Source organism: Macrobrachium rosenbergii, chromosome 6 (genome assembly GCF_040412425.1).
Source record: "Macrobrachium rosenbergii isolate ZJJX-2024 chromosome 6, ASM4041242v1, whole genome shotgun sequence".
Lineage (NCBI taxonomy): Eukaryota > Metazoa > Arthropoda > Malacostraca > Decapoda > Palaemonidae > Macrobrachium > Macrobrachium rosenbergii.
Genome location: NC_089746.1, coordinates 55,002,243 through 55,026,777, shown reverse-complemented (window position 1 = coordinate 55,026,777; position 24,535 = coordinate 55,002,243). Strand labels below are relative to the sequence as shown.

The 24,535-nt window shown below is 36.8% G+C and overlaps 1 protein-coding gene across 2 annotated transcripts in view; it reads right to left on the bottom strand.

Moving 5' to 3' along the window:
* Positions 1-1,628: 1,628 nt before the first annotated feature.
* The window catches only part of Cypl (peptidyl-prolyl cis-trans isomerase-like 1 Cypl), a 39,953-nt gene continuing 17,046 nt past the window's right edge, over positions 1,629-24,535 (bottom strand). For both annotated transcript variants that reach the window (XM_067105875.1, XM_067105876.1), the window contains 3 exons: positions 16,112-16,245; positions 10,620-10,817; positions 1,629-1,800 (listed from right to left, as the gene is read on the bottom strand). In XM_067105875.1, the coding sequence (XP_066961976.1) occupies positions 1,685-1,800; positions 10,620-10,817; positions 16,112-16,245 (448 nt within the window). In that variant the 3' untranslated portion in view covers positions 1,629-1,684. The remainder of the gene's footprint in view (positions 1,801-10,619; positions 10,818-16,111; positions 16,246-24,535) is intronic.

The following is a 24,535-nucleotide window of genomic DNA, read 5'->3' as shown; positions in this document are numbered from 1 at the left end:
TTGGTATTTATTCCAAGATATCATTGCATTCTTGCACTGCTGGTGAAGTTTTCAGTCAAACTTCTTGGTTAGAGGAAAAATGTTTTGAGTACAGATCCTCCTCGTCCCATACTTTCAAGCTCTCAAAGATAATCTGCAAAAGGGAAAATTGTGGAAGGCATGTTAGGTAATGTATAAAATTTAGAGGAATGAAAATATAACCCCTTCACCATGTGATAAGGGCTTCCAAGAAAAATTTTTCCTTACATACTCATGTTTCTTAGTGTTTTACCTCAGTTGGCTTACAATTTTTGTCTGTATGATATTTGTGCTTTAACTTAATGAAAATTGTTTTGGATATAATTGCAGTTTTGAAAAACACACTTGAGAGGCATCAGTGGCAGTAGTTTATTACCTCTAGGATACAGCGAATTATAATAAACGCTCACTTGTGATAAGCCTACCTTGGTGTCTGTCTGTGAGGATACCAGCAGTATTATGATATCTCTCAATTTTGTGGTGAACCATTTCCCAAAGATGTTGGAGTTGAAAATTTCTGATTTTTCTAAATTGTGGTGTGAACCTCAGCTATGGGGTGAGGCTTCCAAGGATTTAGATGGTATGAGGTTGGCTCTGTGACATGAAGCTGTATATTGCTTGGGAAACAGATGAGCAAGTTGTCAGTGGTATTGCCAACCCTACACTTGTAAGTCACAGGAGGCTTTTGACTTGCATGGAGTCAAGGCAAACCAGCAGGAGTATTTAGTGGTACTCAAGGTTTCAAGAAAAAATCAGGTCACTGGTGTTGGATGTCAGCTGTCTTTGAGTCATTCTAGTACTTTTTGGAAGTAACATGTGTGTCCACAGCTACGTAAGATAATGTTGGAGAAGATATGACATGCCCATCAGACTGATTTCTTTGTTCTTCAGACTTTTAAGTGCTTGAAATCCTTTTTCGTCCATGACTCCTCTCTTGGATATTCGAAATCTCCTCAAGCTACAGCATCAGCACAAAGAGCCTCCTTGTCCACCCTCTTTTTGTGTGTTGTTCAGTGGAGCTATCTTTCCTGTGCTCTTTGTCACCCACAAGCCCAACAGCCCTGTCCATTGTGATAGAACTCAACGATGATTAGCTGTACTCAGGAAGGAGGGGTGATGCTCAATGATTATGCCAGGATTTGACACACATCATGGTGAGTACAGAATGTTTATGTTAGTTCTTGCAGTATTCATACTAATTTACAATCTGCTTGTTTGTTTTGCTTGACATTCCTCATGAAATAGGGAGTATTCTGTTGAGGTTAAAAAACATTGATATAGGCAATTCCTCAAAAACTTCAACTTAACCATAATTTTTGTGTAGTAAGTGCATTTTTTTATATTTCCCCTGTAAACAGGGTTGACATATGTTTTTTGTGCAGCAGCTCATTAATAGACAATAATTTTCTTGATCATTTTAAAGATTTGTCACACAAGGAATGATCATTACTAGTTGACTCCAATATTCCTTGAAACCTTTCCTTTCTTTACTAACCAAGACAAAAGTAGTGAATGGTATCCTCTGAATCTCGCTAGTCCCAAAACACAAAACCTGCTTATACGTATTCATGATCATAACAAAAAATTACCAATGGAAAAAAAACAATATAAACCCAGGGTTGTTTTATTAAAAAACTGACACATTCAGTACAGAAACGCAATTTTTTCAATGCATTTTTATGAAAGCTCTCTTGATCTTAACAGGGTCAATTGGTCTGTCACTGTTATCAGTTTCAACAAGTCCCATTCTTTTAACAACTTGCATGCCTGATGCTACTCGTCCTAGAAAAGATAAAAGCAGACTAAATTATTCAGAAAAAATACTCTTGAAAAATTTAAATTACAATTGTCAAAATATGTCACTAGTGAAAATATCTTATTAGTAATAATAGTTATACATGTATATATATAAAAATGGATGGATGTGTATTTGTGTGTGTTCCACACACACTCTGAAACACAATGAGCAATTTCAACCAAACTTGGTATAAATATGACTCACCATCTGGGAAAGAACACTGTGGGGTAAAGACATTACTGGCATCAAGGGGGTGGGGGTGGGGGGGTGAAATGTAAAAATTACAGATAACGACAGATATCAGTGTCTAATCCATAGTTTTTGAGGTCGCTGAAATGAATAGTTTCACTCTCGATGCCCTTTTAAGTCTAAGTTCAGCCCCGATAGGGAGGGGGGTGGGAAGGGGGCAACGTAAAAATAACCGAAACGACAGACTCTGTTTAATCAATAGTTTTCGAGGTCCCTGTGAAGAATAATGACACTCCAATGCCCTTTACGTCCAAGTTCAGCCCCAATAGGGAAGGGGGTGACATGTAAAAATAACTGAAAACAACAGATATTAGTGTCTAATCCATAGCTTTTGAGGTTGCCGAGAAGAATAGTGGTACTCCTGACACCCTTCAAGTCCGAGTTCAGTCCCGATAGGAAGGGGGGTGGGAAGGTGGTGATGTAAAAATAACCGAAAACTATGGATGTTATTGTCTAATCCATAGTTTTTTAAAGTCGCTGAGATGAATAGTGAAACTCCTGATGCCCTTTAAGCCCAAGTTCAGCCCCGATAGGAAGGTTGGGGGTGAGAAAGGGTGAAAAATAAAATGTCAAAAATGACAGATATTAGTCTAAAAGGGTGAAAAATAAAATGTCAAAAATGACAGATATTAGTCTAATCCATAGTTTTTGAGATTGCAGGGTTGAGTAGAGACACTCCCGATGCCCTCAAGTCCAAGTTCAGCCCCAATAAGAATGGGGGCGTGAGAAGTGCTGGGCAATGTAACTGAAGCAACTATCTTATCATGAGAGAGAGAGAGAGAGAGAGAGATAGAGAGTTTATCAGTTGTCATTCAAATTTCCTGGGCAGCGCCAGCTTGGTCAGCTAGTAGTAATTAAATTTGCTTAAAGCTTCTAGACTCATGGGATTTATTTTTAGAGAGGGAGAAAACCATATAACAGCAAAGCAAGAAGAGATCATAGAAGGTATAAGATACAGAATGTGGTTCAGTTTCTTAAATCTACAAGATTGAAGGTGTTCTGGGAATTAATGTGAGAAGGATGTAATTAATTATACTGAGCTGCAAATGTCAATGTTAAGCACTAATGAGTGTAGCATAAGTATATTGTCAGACTTCCATATCATCAAAATCCTAAAAGGTTGACAAGAGAATATTGCCAAATAATCATGAGGAAGGGAAATAGTCCATTTCACCGAATGCTTATAATTTTTTTTTATCTTCAGTTTAGGATAATCTATCTTATGCAGATTTATGTTTTGTTTGGTATTCTGGGAAAGAACAGGGTATTGTCATATTTCTGGCCCAGAAATCTGAATTGTTATAAACTTATGGGCATGTGGATCATGATTACTTGGACCATACCCCTACAGTTGGAATCCAAACCTTTGGGATTTATATTTAACATAGCCAGAAACAAAGGTTGCCTCTGTGAATCAACTATTTTAATGGCTTTATTTCTACAGTACTTCCATCAAGGTGGTTATGTTTTTGGTTTGGTTTGTTTGTTAACAGGCTTATCCAAAATGCTGTCTTGATATTTTACAAAAATTTTACCAAAGGTGGGACACACACACAACTGTCTATACAATCAAATTTCAAGTTTTCAGCTTTTGGAAACGGTGGTCTTTGTGGCTCACTCGCACTCTCAACCACCTGACAACAATTATTGTTCAGAGCTGCCTGGTATATCAAGTATATTTGGCAAAGATTAATAGCCTCTGAATGCTCTTTATTAATTAACAAGCATATTCTGTCTGGGAATGAGAAAGAGGAATCTTATTCTTAAAATGGTTTAAGTTTTAGGTAGTTTCTAAGTCTCACTGTGGTGCAAGGTCTAGTTGGTTAAGAGATCTGAATAAAGATCTGTGAACTCAAAAATCCCAGGTTCACCAGACTTGTCTGCAGACAGGAAAGAGCATCACAATATAGGTGCTAGCCCTACCTGTGTACTGAGCTCTCGGCTCACTCTATGTAAGCCTCCTGACAGTTAACCAAATCATTTGCCCAGGATTGTTCCTTATTTGTATTGCTGTGTTGTCATTCTTTATCATGCATTCATTGCATAATTATTACTTTTTCTTGATGGACCTATGCTTAAAAAGTGATATCTGAACTCCTTAATGGTCACTAGCTTTATGGCTTTGCCAACATAACATGTGCTGCTACAGTAAGTACTACCCCATTTTATGCTTGCTTGAAATTATTCTTATGTATTTATTACTCTTTTTCACAATGCAGTTTTTAATTGCAACTTTTATTATGGTGAATGCCTTGATCTGAGCCCAAGCTTTTAGTTAAACAATGATTATTATTTGGCAAGCTAAATGCAGTGATTTACAATCATATTTTACTTTATAGGTATCTTCTTTTCAGAGGAAGTGCAAAGCAGAAAAGTTCAAGAAGGAAAACCTCTAATAAATCCATAAAAAGTAAAGAAGACTGGGAGTTTGCAAGGGAAGATCCAAAAGGAGCAGTCCTGTGTTTCAAGATTTGCAAACATTTATGATGGAAAGATCTCCAAATATTAGGCCCAAGTCTGCAGTGGAACAAACCTTAAGATGGATGCCCTCTGGCATAAAGGGCATATAGCAGTGAATTCAGGTTTAAATACTCCTAGTTCCAGATGTCAAATGAATGAATGTAAGAAGAGTTTGGCTTGATACCTACTGTAGCCCCATATCCAAGCCAAAGGTTCACAAACGAGAGAAATTTGAATAGTGACAGCATGGGTAAAAAATCTTAGCAAAGAGTTTGGCAATACCTGATGCCCACCCTAGAGATGAATGATGAAAAAGCCAGAGTGGGAGCAGGGGCATTAATGTGCAGTGCCCTAGTCTGCAGCTAGGAAAGGTTCCCCCAAGGATATCAGAGCACAAGGCCAAGATAAAGTATTCTCAACAGCAGCTGAACTCTGTGAATTCCCTGCTGGACCTGTTGGCAGGTATAAGGAGGAAAGGATACAGTCTGCTAGAGACAGGCTTGGAGAACTCTCATACTACAGAGGATACACCAGCATGCTGTACACCAAGAGCAAAAACAGATAAACCAATTTATGCCAGAGGCAGTGAGAGGCCAACTAAGGACCAGCAACCAGAATGTGAAATCTTATGAAGGGCACAGAGGTCACTGACAGATTCAGTGCAGCAGATCATCCAAAACATTGCCAAAAGGGGTAAAGAAAAGTTACATATCAGAGAGCTAGTGAAACAGTGCAGAACCAAAGTCTAGCACAAACCTGAAGGCATCAGTTGTTCCATGACATGAAGAAGTCTAGTCCCTTGGTAGAAACAAACAGTAAGAGAATCCTAACAGCTCTTAATAGCTGAGAAAGCATGGCAAATCATAACTCAAAAGAAGACCTCTCAGGATAAGATGGTGGTTGAGGGTACGAGAACTCCATTGTTGTTTGAAGTGTCAAATCCTGCCCAGTTGTCAACAAAAATCTGAAGCAGTCCCTGAAAAGCTTGTAGCTGAACCAAAGTTCAAAAAACTCCTGCCCTGTAGAAAGCAGAAAAAGCTCCAGTGCATGAAGAGTAAAAAAAGGGGAATCATTCAATATGTCAGTGAGTCCGGCTATCAATCCAGAAGCAATGGGAGGGTAAGCAAGGACCAGCATTTGGATTTTGAAACCTCATGAAGGGCATGGCAGTCACAGACATGTTTAGAGCACCCTGAGGCCATCCAAAACACCACTTGAGGGTCCAAGAAAAGTTACACCTCTGACAAAGAATCATAAGGTCAATGAGGCAGTATAAAACCAAGGTCAATCCCCAACTTGGAGATCAACTGGAGTTCTAAAACCTGATTAATGAAGTAAAATTTTAGAATGGCATAAGATGTTCCATTAAATAAGACCGTGCTGAAAAAGGGACTAGAGACAACCTGAGAAACCTAACATCTGGGAATGAGTGGCAATTTATAACTTGAAGAATTGACTCTTATGGATGAGGTAGTAGCTGAGAGAGTGAAAACTCTTGTTGTTTGAAGCCCAGAATCTTGCCAATTAGGAGTTGAGGCAAAAGTTGCAAAGATATTGGCGATTTCTTAAGCCCAGCCTAGAGATGACTGAAAAGGGGCAATAATGTGCAGAGCCCAAGTCTTGAGTGAGGGAAGGGTCCCCTAAGGAAGTCAGAACAAGCCCTGATAGAATCTTTGTAGCCAAGATGAACATTCTGAGCACTAGCTGAACTCTGTGGCAGCTGATGGTTTAAGGATTAAAGGATACAGTCTGCTAGAGATAGCTTGGAAACACTCTTGTTACAGAGGATACACCATTTGGCATGCATGTGGCAGTGCAAAAAGAGCAAAATAAGAAACCAACTTGTGTAACAGTTAATCCAGCTACCAACCCAGAGGCAATTAGAATCCAACAAAGGACTAGCATCTGGAGTGTGAAACCTAATGAAGGGCACAGAGTTCACCAATATGTTTAGAGCAGTGGAAGACCATCCAAGACATGCATGGCCTGAAGGGTTCAAGAGAAGTTACAAAGAGAACTAGTGAAGTAGTACAGAACCCAGGTCAAAAACCAACCTGGAGGCATCAGTTGTTCCATTATGCAAAACAATATTCCAAGGGACTAAGACAGACAGCACAAGAATCTTATAAGCCAAGAAAGAATGGCAAATCATACTCAGAAGATGGCCTCTCAGGATAAGATTTTGGTTGAAGGGATGAGAACTCCATTGTTCTTTGATTGATGGATGTAAACTGGCATTACAAGAGCTATGATCACTAACATTGCCATCATTGTTTGATTGCCCAGTTGTTGATGAATTGCAGAGCTTGCAGTAACAATTGAAGCTTAAAACTTTAGCTAAAGCTAAACTGGAAAAGCTCCTGATCTGTAGAAAGCAATGCATGAAGTGCAAAAAGGGGATTCACACTGTATGTCAGAGTTAGAATATCAACCCAGAAGTCACAGGAGGCTAAATGACCAGCAACTGAATTCTGAAACCTCATGAAGCATATGGAGGTCACAGACATGTTTACAGTACCCTAATGTCATCCAAAGCACAGACAACGTGAAGGTACAAGAAGAATTACACACTTCAGCAAAGAATCATAAAATTGACTAATAATGCAGTACAGAACCAAGATCAAGCCCACCTTCGAGGTCGACAGGAATTTTAAGAAGAGATTAATAAAGTGAAAATTTGTAATGGCTTCAACTGTTCCATTAAATAAAACCATGCTAAAAAAAAAAGGGATTTGAGACGCAGCCTGAGAATCTTGACAGCCGCTTTCTCTCAGCTGTCAAAATTCTAAGGCAGCCTGTCTCCAGTCCCCTTTTTCAGCATGGTTTTTTTAATGGAACAACTGGTGCCATTATGAATTTTTCCTTTGTTAATCTCTTCTTAGAATTCCTGTTGATCTCCAAGGGGCTTGACCTCAATTCTGTACAGCATCATGGATCGATTTTACGATTCCTTTTCTTGGGTCCTTCATGCTGTGGTTTGGATGACCTAAGAGTACTCATTTGTCTGTGACCTCCATACCCTTCATGAAGTTTCAAAATTCAGTTGCTGGTCCTTGTTTAGCCTCCTGTAGCATTTTTTTGTTCTTCATGCACTGCTTTCCACATATCAGGAGCTTTTCCAATTTGGCTTTAGCTAGTAGTTTTTCAGGAACTGCTTCAGTTGTTGTTGCCAATTCTGCAATTCTTCATCGACAATGGTGGCGTTAGGGAACATAGCTGTTGTGACCCCAGGTGAAATCAATCATTCAAATAACAATGATTCTCAGCTGTTTAAGATTCTCATGCTGTTTGTTCCCAGTCCCTTGGAAGATCGTTTTGTGTAATGTAGCAACTGATGCCTCCAGGTTGGATTTTGACCCTGATTCTGCTCCACTTCATTAGTTCTCTGATGTGTAACTTTACCTGAACCCTTTGGGCCATATTCATAATAATCTTTCACTGCTACAAACATATCAGTGAGCTCTGTGCTCTCCATTAGATTTCAAATTCTAGTTGCTGGTCCTATGTTGGCCTCTCGCTGCCGCTGGGCTAGTAACTGGACTGACTGTTTCCTAAGTTGATTTTTCCTTTTGCTCTTCTTGTACCGCCTCCCATATGCATGCCAAATGGTGTATCCTTCGGAAAGTGAGAGTTCGCTAAGCCTTTCTCTAGCAGTCCATATCCTTTCATCCTTATACCTGTCAGCAGTGCCAGGAACAATGGCACCCATTCTACATGTAACATAAAACCCAGCAGTAAAGGAAGGTCAATCAAAAACCAGTGACAGGAGTAGTAACTCCACGAAGGGCACAAATGTCACAAAAATGTTTTGACCTGTTGAAGATCATCCAAAACATAGCCCAAAGGTTCTAGAAATTATATACCTAACAGAGAATTGTAAGGATAACTAGTGGAACTGCACAGAACCAAGGTCAAGTCCCAGCTTAAAGTTCCACTGGAATTCTATGAACAGACTGATGAAGTAAAAACTGAAAAGGTATCTACTATTCCATGAATAAGGCCATGGTATAAAAGGGGCTGTAGACAGGCAGCATAAGAATCTTAACAGCCTAGAATCTTGCCAGGTGTGGCAACAGTAACTGCAGCAATTTCCAAAAATCTTTCACCTATGCTAACATAGGCTACATGTAGAAGCAGTGCTTGAGGCTGTGAATGAAATTTGAATAAACATGATCCCTGCAGGAGAACCCTTGACCTGAAAAACATTTCAAACACGAAAAGCCATAACTAGGCAGGAAGAAACTGAAGGCACTGAAGAGTCTGAGGCACAGGCAGCAACATCACAGGTACAGGAAAGAGGCATCGAGGTTGCCAGAATTGCGGCAGCAACTAGCAGCTGAACTTACAACATGAAGCAGCTGAACCTAAGTCATAAAGGTAATGATCCATTGCACAAGTCCTCTCTGGAAAGACTACCACTCATGCATGTTACATCAGCACCCTCTAACAATGGAAAAATCCATGGCACAAGAATCCTTCATAGGGAAGGGGAGTAATATACCTGTTGTGGTTAAGGCTGATGACAAAGGAACTTCAGTCTGGCAAGAGCATGAGGAATAAACAAAGTATCCAAAGATACTTTGTCTAACAGTAGTGATACTGGAGAGAATAGTTAAAACTCTATGACAGAGTTGACAGCTCTAAACAATTAGAAAATATGGGTGAAACAAAAATAGCAGTGGCCCTAACAGAAACAGAAAATGTCATGGCAATGAAGCTACACTTAAAAAGAGAAAAACTGCAAAATGAAATGGGTTAGCAGAATAACAAAGGCTAAGTGCATAAGTTACCTGCATGTCAAAAGTCTAAACATAATAACTTGCACAATATTCTAAGCCTTGTCAAGAAAAATCAGTAAAGAGACCAATGCCACAGCATACAGAAGAATCACTCTTGCACAAGGGCAGTATGCAAGGACAAAATCAACACTGAGAATGACACCATTAAATGTGCCACTTGCAGAAATGAGCTGGAGGCAAGAAAAAAAAAAAAAAAAACTGGAGAAGGGCAACACATCCACACTGAAGTGCACCGTAGAATTTGTTGGATAAGCATGCGCAATACAGTAGTACCATTCTGTTGGGAACTTTTGCACCTGGATGTATCAAGCATTGTTAAAGGCTGTTTTATGGACTCATTTTTGTTAAACACATCTAAAATAAATATTTTCTTAAAATGAGTTTGAGGTACTTTGTACACAAGAGAAGCAACTCTTAAAAGTGCTTTTTGTGCTGATAGAACTAAATCCTTACAGGAAAAGACATGCCTGACCAGGAATGAAAATGGTAATCAATAATGAAAACAGTGATGCTTTTCTGCCTGACAGAAAATGCAAAGTATAAAAGAGAGAGCAGTGTAAACCACAGCAAACAATTTTGAGGTCCTGTCCTGATATCTGCACTCCTATTCTCATTTAAACACCTCAAAGGTGCTATCTTAAATTATAATGAGTATTGTACTAACCTCTGAAAAAAGATGGTACTTGCTTTGTACCAGTGAACAAAAATACTGTAAGTTCTCTTTACTCAGACCAGTACTTATAGCATACAGAATGTGAATGCCATACTAGAATATACTAGCATAACAATAGAGTACCACAGTCAGAAGTATGGCATGGCTCTATTAATAGTGTCAGAAGTGGCACTAATATTAAAACATGTTACAAATATACTCACTTGTCAGAAGCATTAATAACTTAAAAGCACACCTTCTGTTATCTTAATACCTGTGTACATAGATCACTGCATATATGTCCTACTTGTTAGAAAAATAATTGACCCCAGCTTCTGATAAAGAAACCCCACAAGGCATAACACTGCCAGTTTGTCAGGAGTGGCAAACTACAGCTGGCGAGGTTCTAGGCAACATCCCTTTGGTCCCACATGGAATGATTAGTACTACCTTTTCCTTTCAGCTGTTCCCCCAGTCTCTCTGTTTAACAGTTTTCACTATGCATTTGACAACAAACACTAAAGATAACCCCTATGATTTGACAACAAACACTAAAGATAGCCCTCTGAAAGTCTATAAATACATTTTCAGTTTTGTTGAATTTACAATTCTTTCTGACAAAGTTTAAAAACAAAATGCTTACCAAGTATTGTGTGCTTTCCATCCAACCACTGAGTTGGAGCCAAAGTAATAAAAAACTGGGAACCATTAGTGTTGGGACCAGCATTGGCCATTGAAAGAATACCAGCTCCAGTGTGCTTTAGTTCTTCATGAAGCTCGTCATTGAAATGTTTCCCATAGATGGAAGCACCACCTCGACCAGTTCCAGTGGGATCACCACCTTTGCAAAGAAAGAAATAGAATTTATAACTATTTTCTTCTGTATAAACAACTGATTAATTTTACTCATGCTAAATAACTTTACAGTACAATATGCAGTGACATTTTTAGTACAGATAGAAAATATACCATGTAAAACCTCTCCCTTTCATCTTGCAGTACTTGGACCACAGTATACATCATTTACTGACCTGATGAGCAAAACGGATTTTCTTATTTCCAAATGATGTTGGGAGGCGGCGGAGAACCAGAATAAAAAAATTTTTCTTTCATCACTCTTTTATTAAAATGCACTAAAAAGTAAAAAAATTTTTGAGACACACCAGGATTTTCTTACAATTAATCATGTCTACAAAAATAAAAGCGTGAGCACCAGACATGGAAGGAAATGCTGTAAGAAAAAAATGTATTATTTTTATTTTATACTTTCTACTTTTGACAGAAACTGTAACCAATTTATGATTGTAGCTAACGAAATTTATATCATGTTGAGCTAAAGAAGGTATGAAAAATCCGAAGTTTCATACAAACCCTGAGATACTGAGAGAGGTCACTGCAGGGTCACCAGAGGTCACTGCTGACCTACTGATCATGTAAGGTTGTATTGTCACCAGGAGTTAAGTAACCATGCAAAATTTCAAGTCCATCAGACAAAGGGAACAGGTCAAAAATAGAGTTACAAGATTTGACCCCGACAAAAAAGCAAGCTAAATAAAAGTGCATAATTTTTGTTGAAGTTTGTGCTATAATGCTATCTAGGAGGAAGCAATTCTGATAGCATCCTCCTCATCAGCAGAGTCTGCTGGTGCAAGAACAGCAAAACACAGTCATGTATTTTTTCTTACTATCTAGTTTTGTCTTGAAGTCATGTGAGAAAGTAAAAACATAACTAGTACCAATCTCTGATGGTAGATGCAAAGTTTAGAAGAATACTTAAGTGTTACATCCTAAAGGTGGTGACTCTAAAGCACATACTATAATCCCATTCATTTATCTTACATCAACCCTTGAGACTTCCTCTAAAAGTGACTTGCACTTTGTACAAGTCACTTTTAGAGTTACAAGTTCTCCAGGCTGTCCCCAAATTAAAATACATATGGTAATTTCTTCCTAATCAAATATTCTGAGATGACTGGTTCTGGCTGATCTGTATCTTACTCCTGATAAAAAAATCTGTCATATGAATGCAGACAACCTACTCAAATCATTGCTTCTAAAGACGACTACTGTATCTAAACACTCTCATTCACATGGCCATGTTAGAAAGTCCCTACAATAGGCTCTATGTGGCTTCAGTAAGTAACAATGTTTACTAAAAAATATTGCCTCTGCTATTTTTTCTAATATTATGGACTTGCTCAGCGAGCTTCACTGAGTAAATGTTCATGTGAAAAAAAGGTGATTAATAAGAAATAATCCTGAATACAATAAACGAAATGCAACACAAGACTAAATTGCATATATAATAGTAAATTGTACATACAACTGAATAATATAATTAATATATATATATATATATATATACATACATATATAAAATTATTAACCAATGATGCAAGACGTATAAAAATCAGAAAAATAGAATCTAGGGTACTTGATTGTACAATGGCAAGACCCTACACTGGAACAACGCTGAAAAAGTTGTGCCACAAAGACTATGCTCAGTAGGAGGTAGTGCCGTCAGTGCACCTCTCACAGTACACTGTAGGCATTACTTAAGGTTCTTTGCAGCGTCCTTTTGACCTCTAGCTGCAACCCTTTTCATTCATGTACCTCCATTTATATTCTCTTTCTTTCATCTTACTTTCCACCCTCTCCTAACAATTGTTTCACAGTCCAATTTGGAGGTTTTCCCCCTGTTATACCTTAAAACATTTTTACTCTCAATTTCCTTTTCAGCGTTGAATAACCTCATAGGTCCTAGTTTGGCCTAAATTTTGTGTTCCATTCCATTCTGCAAAGGCTATGTCAAACCATGGTGTTTGAGAACAATAGTTTAGGTTTACTATCAGGTATAAGGCAACTACTGTGATGTAACACTGATAGCCTATAGCAGTTAGAAATAAGAGCCATGGACATCCTAAGTAAGTCAAACTTCATAACTATCAGGCACAAACATCCTAGACAGGTAAGTAAAACTTCGATATCTACCATCCTAAAAAGATTCTCACTTTAAAACAATGAGAGGTAAAATTATTCTGTGGCCTCTCTGCCAGCAAAAACACTATCTTTGGTTTCATAAAAAGTCTTCCTCTCACCCTCATGACCTGTATCTCAATCTTTTCCGTTCACTTTCAGGAGGGCTAAATGACAATGCCAACTCTTCTGTTCCCCAAGTGCTCCCTAGCCTCTTGCTGATAACATAGGCATAAAAAAACATAAGTGTCCACATATTTTCTCTACATTAGTAAACGTTGGCATACCAGATACATTACAAAATGACAGCAACACTGCAATCATGAAAACCAGCAAATACTTGGCAGCTGTTGTGAAGAATATAAACATTTTTATCCATGAATGAGAGCTTCATTAATAAACCAAAAACACATACCACCCCAGTTTCAGTCAGCACCAGTTTCAAGACACCATTTTCAGTTTTAGAGACCAGTTTCAAATCTGGTATTCAAGACTTAAATCTGAAAGTTAAACTAGTGCTAATAAAGCAAATAATCTAAAGAATAAGGAAAAATTAAATACCAATAACAGAAACAAAATATTTTGTAATACAATTAAATGCATAAATATAAAAAAACAAAAAAATGCTGTACAGTAATAGTCAAATCACATAGTACAACTTGCAAACACCATACCTTGAAACTTCACCTACCAATTGTGACTTAAGAAGGAAAGGCCATTGTACCACAATCAAACAGTTATGGAAAAAACTACATATCTTTACTTTTGAAGAAGAAACTGTCATTGGTGCATCCAGGGCATAAAAGACTAAACCATGTAATGCCTTTTCTATTTACTAGTGTGGATAGTGCATATTTAAAAAGGAAAATTTAAAGGGCAAACTCTTGATATAAAAGCACAAGTTCTATAGAAGTAACTGGACAACAATTTTAAACAGTGGCTGTCTTACCTTTTACAAACAAAATTAAAGAAATCACTGCTTAATATCTTATAAATGCTTCTAATGGGATTTTTTGTTATGTACTAATAAACATCTCATCCCTGTTGTATGGAACTTCTTTGTCCAATAGCAGAAGAATTTGAAATAAGGAATCACTGCTGCTGGCCACCACTGTTCGAGTAAGCTGCCTGAAGTACTAAAAACATTAATTTGTGCAACCTAGTGGTAGGAAGAACTTGCCTTGGAGAGTAACTGACGACACTTTTTGCAATAATACAAATTTAGCATTCTGTTCAGATATTAAGCACAAGTGAAATTATGAAAAAATATTCACTTTTAAAGATGTCCGTGATAACTTGAATGATACATAAATTCATAAGCACTAACTAAACAAGACTGTAAAGTTTCACTGACAAATTATGATGTGCGGGTTGTGGAAAAATCAAAACCAAAGACTGGTAATCTGGTTGCTCTTGGCAAGAAAGGAGGATCTGGAATCAATTGTGAATGTGAAAGATCTCTGTTGAAATACAACATGAAAAGCTAACAAACAAGAGACCATCCATCAATGGTCCAAGTCATAACTGCTGCTGTTAGGAAACAGGCACCTACTGCCACGAACTATCTAGAAAGAAATAAATCTCTAGCAGAAACAGACAGCCACATCAGAGAACTATTCTAGTAGAGGAAGGTGAAATGATCCACAAGAGGTTGCACCGATTTTCTCACTGTTGTAAATATATGAGGCCTATGTACAATGCGTAACTTGCTTGCAGCATTTGCTGAAACTTTCATCAGGTGTTTCTCAAAAGTAAGACTTGAGTCCCAAGTTACACCAAGTATAATTAAAGCTTCAGATTCATTCAGCAAAGTCCCATCCACTTGAAGGGGAGAATGGAGTGGAAAATTGGTACAAGATTTACTAATCAACAGTGTTTTTGTTTTACTAGAATTCAGCCTCATACCCCACTGACTACACCAATCACTAATCCACTCCATGTCACACTGACAATAAAGGCAACCTCTTTAACCATAAGTGGAGACTTTACTTCATCCACAAATGTTGTATCATCGGCACACTGAACAATCTTGTTTTCCAGGCCAAGAACCATATCACTTGTATACACTAAAAATAACAGTGGACCAAGTACACTATCCTGTGGAACAACAGACGATAAAGGTCATGGTTTGCTAAGTTCCCACAACAGCAACTCGCTACTGAAATCGTGAAGTAAACCTTGAACATATGCACCCACTCCAAGATTCTGAAGTGCCTTATGATTTACTAAATCGAATGTAGCACTAAAATCGATTTGAATTACTCAACACTCAAAACCCTCTGAAGATGTTCTCGCAAATGGCATTTCAAAATTAAAAAAGTATTGAAAGTACCTAATTGCTTCCTATATGCATATTGCCTATAAGCAACTTCAGAGAGAGTTATTAGTTATAAATGATTTGTTTAATCCAGACTAGAACTTTTTAGGTTCTTCTGTAAAAAGAATGTAAAGAATTTAAGTAGTTAACTAAATTAAATAATAAAAAAAGGGGGGGATTAGAAGAAGAAAAAAAAAGGGGGAAGATTATATTTTACATTTTAATTTTGTTTAAAAATTTTATTAATTGAAAACTTATTACAGTAAATATCCTTTATTGATTTATTTTGTAACTAAGTCTTTCTTTCATGATGCATATCAAAAATAAACCTGTTTGATTGTTACCCAATGTTAGATCTCAGTGTTTAAAGCATATGCTGCATGCCTTTTCAGCTGAAAAGTGTATGAACTTACTGAGCATATCAAAAATAAACTTGAGTACCCAAGTATCAGTGTTTAAAGCATATGCTGCTGAACAATGCAACATACATAAATCTTAGTTTACTCCACATTCCCACATCTTTCTTAACATGAATGAAGTTATGATAATATTTCCTCTCCAACTAACCTTCTCAGCTGCAGTACGAGAGCATTTTATTAATCTCCCTTTAAAAGTCCGATTATGAGACATGATGTAAATCCCGGGTGCAAACAGTATCACGAAAATTACAGTACTTGTATCATTGTACAACTGGAAAGTAATGATTGACTGATATTTCAACACAAGAACAATATTACTCAAGCTGAAAAATACATTAATACTTGACATAGTTTCAAGTGTGTTAAAAATACTTGACACAGTTTCAAGTGTGTTAAATTAATTTATAGGAAAAGACATCTCACCTTGAATCATAAAATCTCTGATTATCCGATGAAATTTGCATCCGTTGTAGTAACCACGTCGAGCCAACTCTGCAAAATTACGACAGGTACTGGGTGCGTGTTTCCAGTACAGCTCAAACGTCACCTCTCCCATCCTGTTCAAATATAAGAAAACATAATAATCTGTATTGAATGAATCGAACAAATTTCCGGTTTAACAGATCAGTCGTTACTCTGTTTATTAGAACTATTAAGTACATAAAAAAACAAAGATTAAAGAGAAGAGATGTAAAACCAATATATCTACCACCGTCACATCCGACTACTGTATCTAAAGTCAGAATGTTTATTTGTATCAAACCGGACAGATGGGTGCCCCATGCCCGCGGATTTATCATAGAACTATCAGTTACTGCTTTGCTTAAGTTAATGTAACTGATTGGTAGTTGTTGGTCGATACTTAGTATGGCTAGTTGGTAAACATGCAATGAACATACATACTGTATACAAAAGTGAATATTTTGTAAAGTTCGCCTTTACTGTACACAAAATACTGCACGAGATCATTTTACAGCTTTAAAAATGTGCACACCCACAATCAAAACAAATAACGTAAGAGACGAGTACTAATTCGTCGCTCATTAACTAAAAGTTAAAATTTCCAGAAGCATATAATCTTCCATAAAAATGGCAATAATCTTTAAAAGCTTTCAATATTCGTCCGTTAAAAGGCTCTAGGATATTAAATGTTTTACACAATGACCCCAAAAGTTCATTCAAGTATCTACGGTACTAACTACTACCAAAAAAAGTGGGGGCAAATACCAGACAACGGCAAATAAAAGATAGTCAATATTCCCTAATGACATGATTCATCCATCACCGAAGCTAAAAAAAAATACAAACAAACTAATGAAGACTTTCAGAACACATTTCTCGGTTTTCTTAGTCATAACATTACGTAATGTTGCTGCAGTTCATCTCACAGTCCAGAAATTACGCATTGAAATGGGAATGTACTAGTATCATATATTGATGCCAAGTTGTGCGCCGTTTTTAAAATAAATTAGCTCTATCGCTTTTCACAAATAACGACTAAATCGCCGTTGTGCAAATGCCAGCATTATCATGAAATGATGAAAGAAATGGGAGGGAACTGCATCCGAATCAACACCTAAAGATTCCTTTAAGACCAAAAACGGCTCGGAATAATTGAGATTTAAAACACACGCTACTCTTCGTACAGTCAGTGGGAAAGGATCCCAGAAAAATCAAGACATATCAAAGAAATTACTCGCAATGTTCCGTGCTTATTGCCTTTTTAATGCTATTGCACTTTGTCCCCATTGTAGTTGCAAGAATCACGTTGCCTTTTTAGGACATAACATGGAGCATCGACAGAAGACTGACGGCCTCATTACGCTACGGGTAATTTACATCGGCTAGGCAAACTCAAGTCTCTCACCGCAAAATGATGTGACAACAGCACCTGGGAATTAGCGTATGTACAAACATACTTCTGCTCGATACAAATGTCAATAAAACTGACATTTCCAGACCTGCACGCTCGTTCTTCCATTCTTTCATCGCCACCATAAACATACGTCTTCTTTACTGACCGTAACTTGCACTCCGACAGTCACCAAATAACGCCTCTATAAGACCACTGGAGTCGCCTTCATCAGACTTCTCCTTCGGCCTTTGCACATACTGGAGACAGAACTGGCATTCACTGATGCCTCTATTACTGTCGGGAATTATTTGAGACAAGGTATTTAGCTCATTCTCGGACTCTTCTACTAATAACTTATTTGTCTGGTCTAGTGTTTGAGAATTTTCAACAAGATGTCATTGTAGCATTTGTAAATCTTTCCTCATTACTTTATTCAACTTACTTTAAAGGAAAACTGGCTATAGCCATACATTATCTCATAGCCCTGTTTCACTCAGACGACGAAAGAGAACAGCTATCCACTCACTCCATTAGTTAATTATTTATTTACTTTCAAACCTGTACTTAACAGTGAAGAACGGTAGCCTACTAACTAAGTTGCCTCTTTCCCTAATCTAAATTAATAAAACAAATCGTTTTCTCAATCTGAAATCTGAGAAAAGTTAACAAACGATGGTTACAAATAGAAATACTTCAGTGAAACGAAACTCGATCGAACCGTTATCATTCATCTCAGGATATTAAAAAAAAAACTTCCCCTGAAAATGGAACGAGAGACTTTGATTATACGAGAGAGAGAGAGAGAGAGAGAGAGAGAGAGAGAGAGAGAGAGAGAGAGAGAGAGAGAGAGAGAGAGGTAACTTGACTTCCAAATCATAACTTAAAAATTCCAAGGAACGAACTTGGGACACTTTCACGCTGTATGAAACAAAAATTTGTTTTTTAAGTTGAAATAATCAAACCTCAGAAGCACACTCTTCCCAGATGGTTTGTATGTGCACTTCCATCGAGGACATCGTAAAAGGAGGCCACGGAACGCACGAGAAAGACAAGGTTTCCCTTCTGGACGCAGGGAGATTTTACTTCCGCTACCTATCTGTCACAGGGAATTTCCCCTTAGGAGGGATTTGGAGATCGAAGAGAAAAGCCACGTTCAACTGGATTTCTCCAAAAGTGGCCTACACATTGGGAGTCCTCCTGTTCACCATTCTACACGGATACAATAGTATTGCTGGTGAGAAAACATTTTTCAAATCTACTTGAGTGCATAATAGATTACATCGCCAAATTTCTCTTAGCAGTTGCAAGAGAACATAACTTGTCTCGTGTTTTTTGCATGCGTACCTATATAAGGGGCTGCACTGCATGAAATTTGGTGAGAAGTGTACTTAAGATGTGATTACGAGTGTTTCAATACTCTTTAAATGTACTTTACTAGAACGAGTATTTAGGTTATACATAACAAGAACAAAAATCATAGAATACTTCCACATACCAAACATTTAAGGTATGTTAAATTTTCAAAATAAATCGATTAGCAATGCTAATATACAAAAGTGAATGTTTATTATGTTTGTTTGGCCATCATTTGACCCAGTTTAGATAACAGGTTAAGTTTCAAAACCGTACCCCTGCCCCCTTCCATTTCCCTTTGTAACTTATGTGGTAAGTAAACTCTACGAGTTTATGATACCTCATTTCATGTACTCGAGACCATCGATATATATCATTGAAAATACTTTTCATTTACCACAGTAATACCTGGATAAAAGGGATAGACAGCACAGTAATATCTGGATAAAATGGACAGTCACCACAGTAAAACCTGGATAAAAGGGACAGAGAGCACAGTAATACCTGGTTAAAGGTGACAGGCAGTACAGTAGTACCTGGTTAAAGGTGTCAGACACTACAGTAATACCGGGATAAAAGGGAGAGTTACTACAGTAATACCTGGATAAAAGGGGCGGTCACCAAAGTATTACATGGAAAAAGGAACAGTCACCACAGTAATACCTGGATAAAAAGGCCAGTCAACATAGTAATATATCGATAAAAGGGACAGACAGCAGAGTCATAACTGGATAAAAGGGACAGTCAGCCACGACAGTAATATCTGGATAAAAGGGACAGTCACCATAGTAATAACTGGATAAAAGGGGCAGTCAGTACAGTGATACCTGGTTAAAGGGGGCAGTCAGCACACTAATACCTGGTTAAAGGGGACAGACAGCAGAGTAATACTTGGATAAAAAGGACAGTCACCATAGTAATGCTTGGATAAAAGGAACAGTCATCATAATAACACCTAGATAAAATGGACAGTCACCACAGTAATACCTGGATAAATGGGACAGTCACCACAGTAATACCTGGATAAAAGGGACAGTCACCACAGTAATTTCTGGATTGAAGGGAAAGTCATCACAGTAATACTGTACCTGGATAAAACGGCAGTCAACACAGTAATACCTGTCAGTTCACCCATGAATGTTCAAAGAGTGAACATCCGCATGAAAAAAGTAGAACTGTCAGTTGGACTGTCAACACAAACCCTTCCCTCTCCCTTCCCCCTCCCCGACTCCTTTCCCTTTTCCCTCCCCCTACACTACTGTCATTCAGTTTTCCCAGGCAGCGCTGTTGGTCAGCTAGTTTAAAATAAGGAAAAATCAAGGAATAAGTGATCAGATTACAAAATTATTCACTAACACAAGAAATACTTAAAACGATTAATGTTTGCAATTTATACTACATTAATAAGAAGGTAAACATTATCTACAGAAAACAAGGTAAAATAGACATACAATGACTATTGCTTTTTCATCTCATCTTCCCATTTATGAATAGCCTGTTGCTACAGAGTTTCAAATCGTCAGGTTATTTAGCCGAATGGGGAATGTGGACCCCAACCTTCCACAGATGTATTTCATTTTCAAATCATACATTTAATCCCATTAATCAATGTGGAAAAGAAAATCAAGGTGATATAATGGCTAATGTTAAAACAGGTACAACAAAGAATATTAAACAAGCCATGAACATGCAAAACGCAGAAAAAGTGAAAGCTTTTATCACACAATGCAACAACAATTCAATATTTTTAAAGTATGTATGAAAGATTAAAAACATGCATGGTGCTTACTGAAACAAATATAACTCCTAAATAATATCTTATTAACTTGATTTATGTCCTTCCAAATAACTAATACAACTTCCTGAAAGCTCCAATGCACATCATCACAATTTCTTTTTCATCACCAAGAATTAGTATTGTCTATGACAGCATTTATTGTCTGTGAATAATTAATATGGCTTACTTAACTGTTCTGCTCTTGGCAGCAGCTGTCTCAAATAGTAAGGTATGTTTTAATATCATACTGGCAAACAAAAGACCTAACATTCCATTCAGATTCATTTAAGAACCTTGCATTTAAATAGTAAAAAACCAACAATTGAGGGAGACCTTTTAAAAGACATTCTTATCAACTGTGGCATTACTATATTTGCTTAATTTAAACTGAAAGATCTCAAATGTAAAAAAGAATCCTAATCAACATGAAAATGTGAACCATTCTGAAGAGGCGCAGCTTCATTAACACCGTAATATTTTAAAGATTAAATACACAAGATTCAAGTTGATATTTACCTACATTATAGGTCATTCCAATAGCCAACGAATACTTTCCCAAATGTAATAGAAAATAAAAAAAAAACACCCCCAAAACTTACATTCATATTACCAAGCAAAGTAAAAATTCTAAACAAAATTTTATAAAACAAATTATAATGAGGCAATATGAAAAAGGGGTGATGGTGGATGATTTTTTTTAATAATTACCCTATAATCTGATGACTTAAAATTAGTCCTTCATATTTTTTGTTGCAAATTTTTTTGAAAGGTCAATCTGTTTCCACAGTAAAGCCATACTGCTCTACTTCAGGCAGCACCCAGTCTGTCAAAACTGTATTCATAAATACTGTAATACAGTATCAAACCACACTTTTGCATATTGGGAATTATGAATTAAGTCATGTATCATTGGCAGACTCCCCATGAACATACTAATATTAACATGCCTTTTAATCTACTGATATTTAACAGAGAACTTTACTCTTCATTAACAGAAAGCTTCAAGACTAATACCACGGCCAATGGACTCATCAACACGGACCAGTTAGTCATGGTTTCCATAATAATGACATCACCTATAGTGGCAGTTATCAATATGGTTTGTATCTGTGTGTTACCTTATGAATTTTCATAATGTAGATATGCATATATCCACCATCAAATCTGTGGTTATACAAATAATGACAGGCACCAACAAACAGTATGGTTCATGATGTGCATGAAAATTCATTACCTCAGCAAGACTGAATGGTTTTTATAACCTTTTTTCCAAGCCAACAGCCATCATACTGAAGTCTCTGTTGCACAAACCTAGACAAGACCTATGGATAGGGTAAATGCCAAAGCCAAAAAGTAGGGCTGCATTAGCTTTAGCCTGGATAGACTGGAAACCATCTTCAGTTCACCTATCACATACACAGGCGTGCCTTTGCTTTCATTGTATTATTGTTATTAAGAACAATAATACAATGAAACTAACATGTTGAAAGAACTCTCGCAGCAATACCAAAACAAGCACTTACAATGATTTCTCCCAGCAATACGAAAAGATGAGTACTGCACATCAAATCCCATTTAATTTCTGTGACAACTAATATTGGTCAAACTGGAAAATCATTGGAAAAAAAAACAGACGAGCACTAAAAATGTACAAGATGCACACGGGTAAGCAGTGGAATTCTTATGCATTTGTGAAAAAAAAAAAAAAATTATACAATCAACTGGGCAAGGGCAAAAATGTTAGTTTATTCCAGTAGCATGCTGGAAAGAAACATTACAGAATCCAGTTTTATAAAAGAAGGCTTTTATAAGATTATGAATATCATTCAGGGAATGTATATACTCATCCATTAATTCCAAAATAAATATGTAAAATGTAAAGATTTTAAGATGTAGTTAACACCATGGGACAAGGGCAAAGAGTGTGAGGCCACCTACATAGGCAAACAGGACAAGGGCAAAGAGTGTGTGTGAGGCCAACCAAATATTTGTTTGTAATGCAAACAGATTTTAAAATAGTACCAACTCTTGCTAACACTGACCAGTTACCTAAGAAGCCGACTTATTATTATTTGTCACACACTAATAAAACATTTTAGTGTATCTAAAAAGTATGACTATATTTTTTGGGTTTTGTTGTAATGAATGTAGGGTTTGCAGCATTAACTGTAAAGTTGCTATATCACTCGTGGTATTTTCTGAATCAATTTGTTTACGGCATCAAATATAACCTTCCCCATATATCTCTACTGTCACTAGGTGGGCATGCTGATCAAGGCACCAAAAATGCATGCATATCTGGAGAAATGGAGCGAAAATAAAGTATCATCATCTTGTATAAAACAACGCAGCGTTATACTTCTCTTCATGATAATGTTTATTGGTAAGATAATCCTATACATTGTCGCTCTCTACCTACAGTACAGTCATTGAAATATTCTCTCTTAACAATACAATCATCATCAACCAAAGTCTGAGAATAAAAATGCTAGGTAAATATCAACAGAATTTTCATCTAATGAACAATGAACCCCTGCAGCTTCAAAATCATCCTGAAAACTATTAGTGAACCAAGAAATTTTTAAGGTTTAATTGTTCATAGTCTTTGGCAGCCAAAACATTAAAAGTTATGAGAGCATAACATAATTACAGCTAGATTTTGAATATAAAAGTACTACTGCATATCATTCAGAATATCGTAATAATGTCACAAGAAAAGATGTAGGTATATTTTCAATATCTGCAAAAATTGCAATATTGGGGGATGGTAACAATAGCTGTTTATAGCATATATAAAACAGAAAAAGTGCATCAAAACACTGCTACCAGAAAACACAGTGGAGACTTTACAGGCCTCTCAACAGTGACATACTGCATTTCATGAAACTTTGTTGGTCTCATTTCTTTTGATACATGAAAAGTAAGAACAAACAAATACAGTACATCCCTTAACATGCACATTTTTATGGAGGTCCAAATATGTCAAAGGTAACATCTTGAGGCATGAACCAAAATTTACATATGAATATCCAACATTAGTGGAAAATGTGTTACTAAACTATGTCCAAATGACGACTTAACAGTATTATTGTACAGTATATAGCTGCCATATATTCATTCATAAATTCAAACTTTATTACAGTACACCAACATTTTCTTCCTTGGAACCTTATACAGTATACAAGACACCAGATTTGACACATTGGGATTTTCTGTTCAAAAATCACAATTAAAATTAGTAGACAATGACATGAAATAACTCATTACAACATGAGGATTCATGGAAAGCTTCTTTCTCAGGGTGTGTTGTCTATATAATTATACATGGATTTAAACATGTGGACACTATCACCATGAAAGACATCACAATTAAAGGTAAGCTATGTCTTTGTTTTCCAATTTCATAAAAATATTAGAACTGTAACACACATGCTTTCTATTATGGAATGTCCAAGTAGTAGTTCTGTCACTTTAATATGTTTGGAAATTACTTGAAAATCTGTTTATCTGATATGATAACAACAAGACAGTAATATAAAGACACCTGTACATACTGTAATCTTAAACCATTCACTATCCTAAAACAGTTGTTATAAGACACCAAAAGTAAAATCAAGTGTATTTGTAATTAAGCAAAATTTGATAAAGAACAAAATCTTTCTTCAATTAATCTGATAAGCATCTATGAAGCTCCATCTAAGACTTCTTGTTCTTCAGCATGAGTGGTATGGGCCACAACTGTAATCAAACCAAATACTGTACAGTAATTGAAAGACTGAAAGATATCCACCAGCTCTACCAATTATGCTGTTCAAGCCTTGCTTGCAAAGACACTTCATATCAAAATGTTCAATCTTCTATG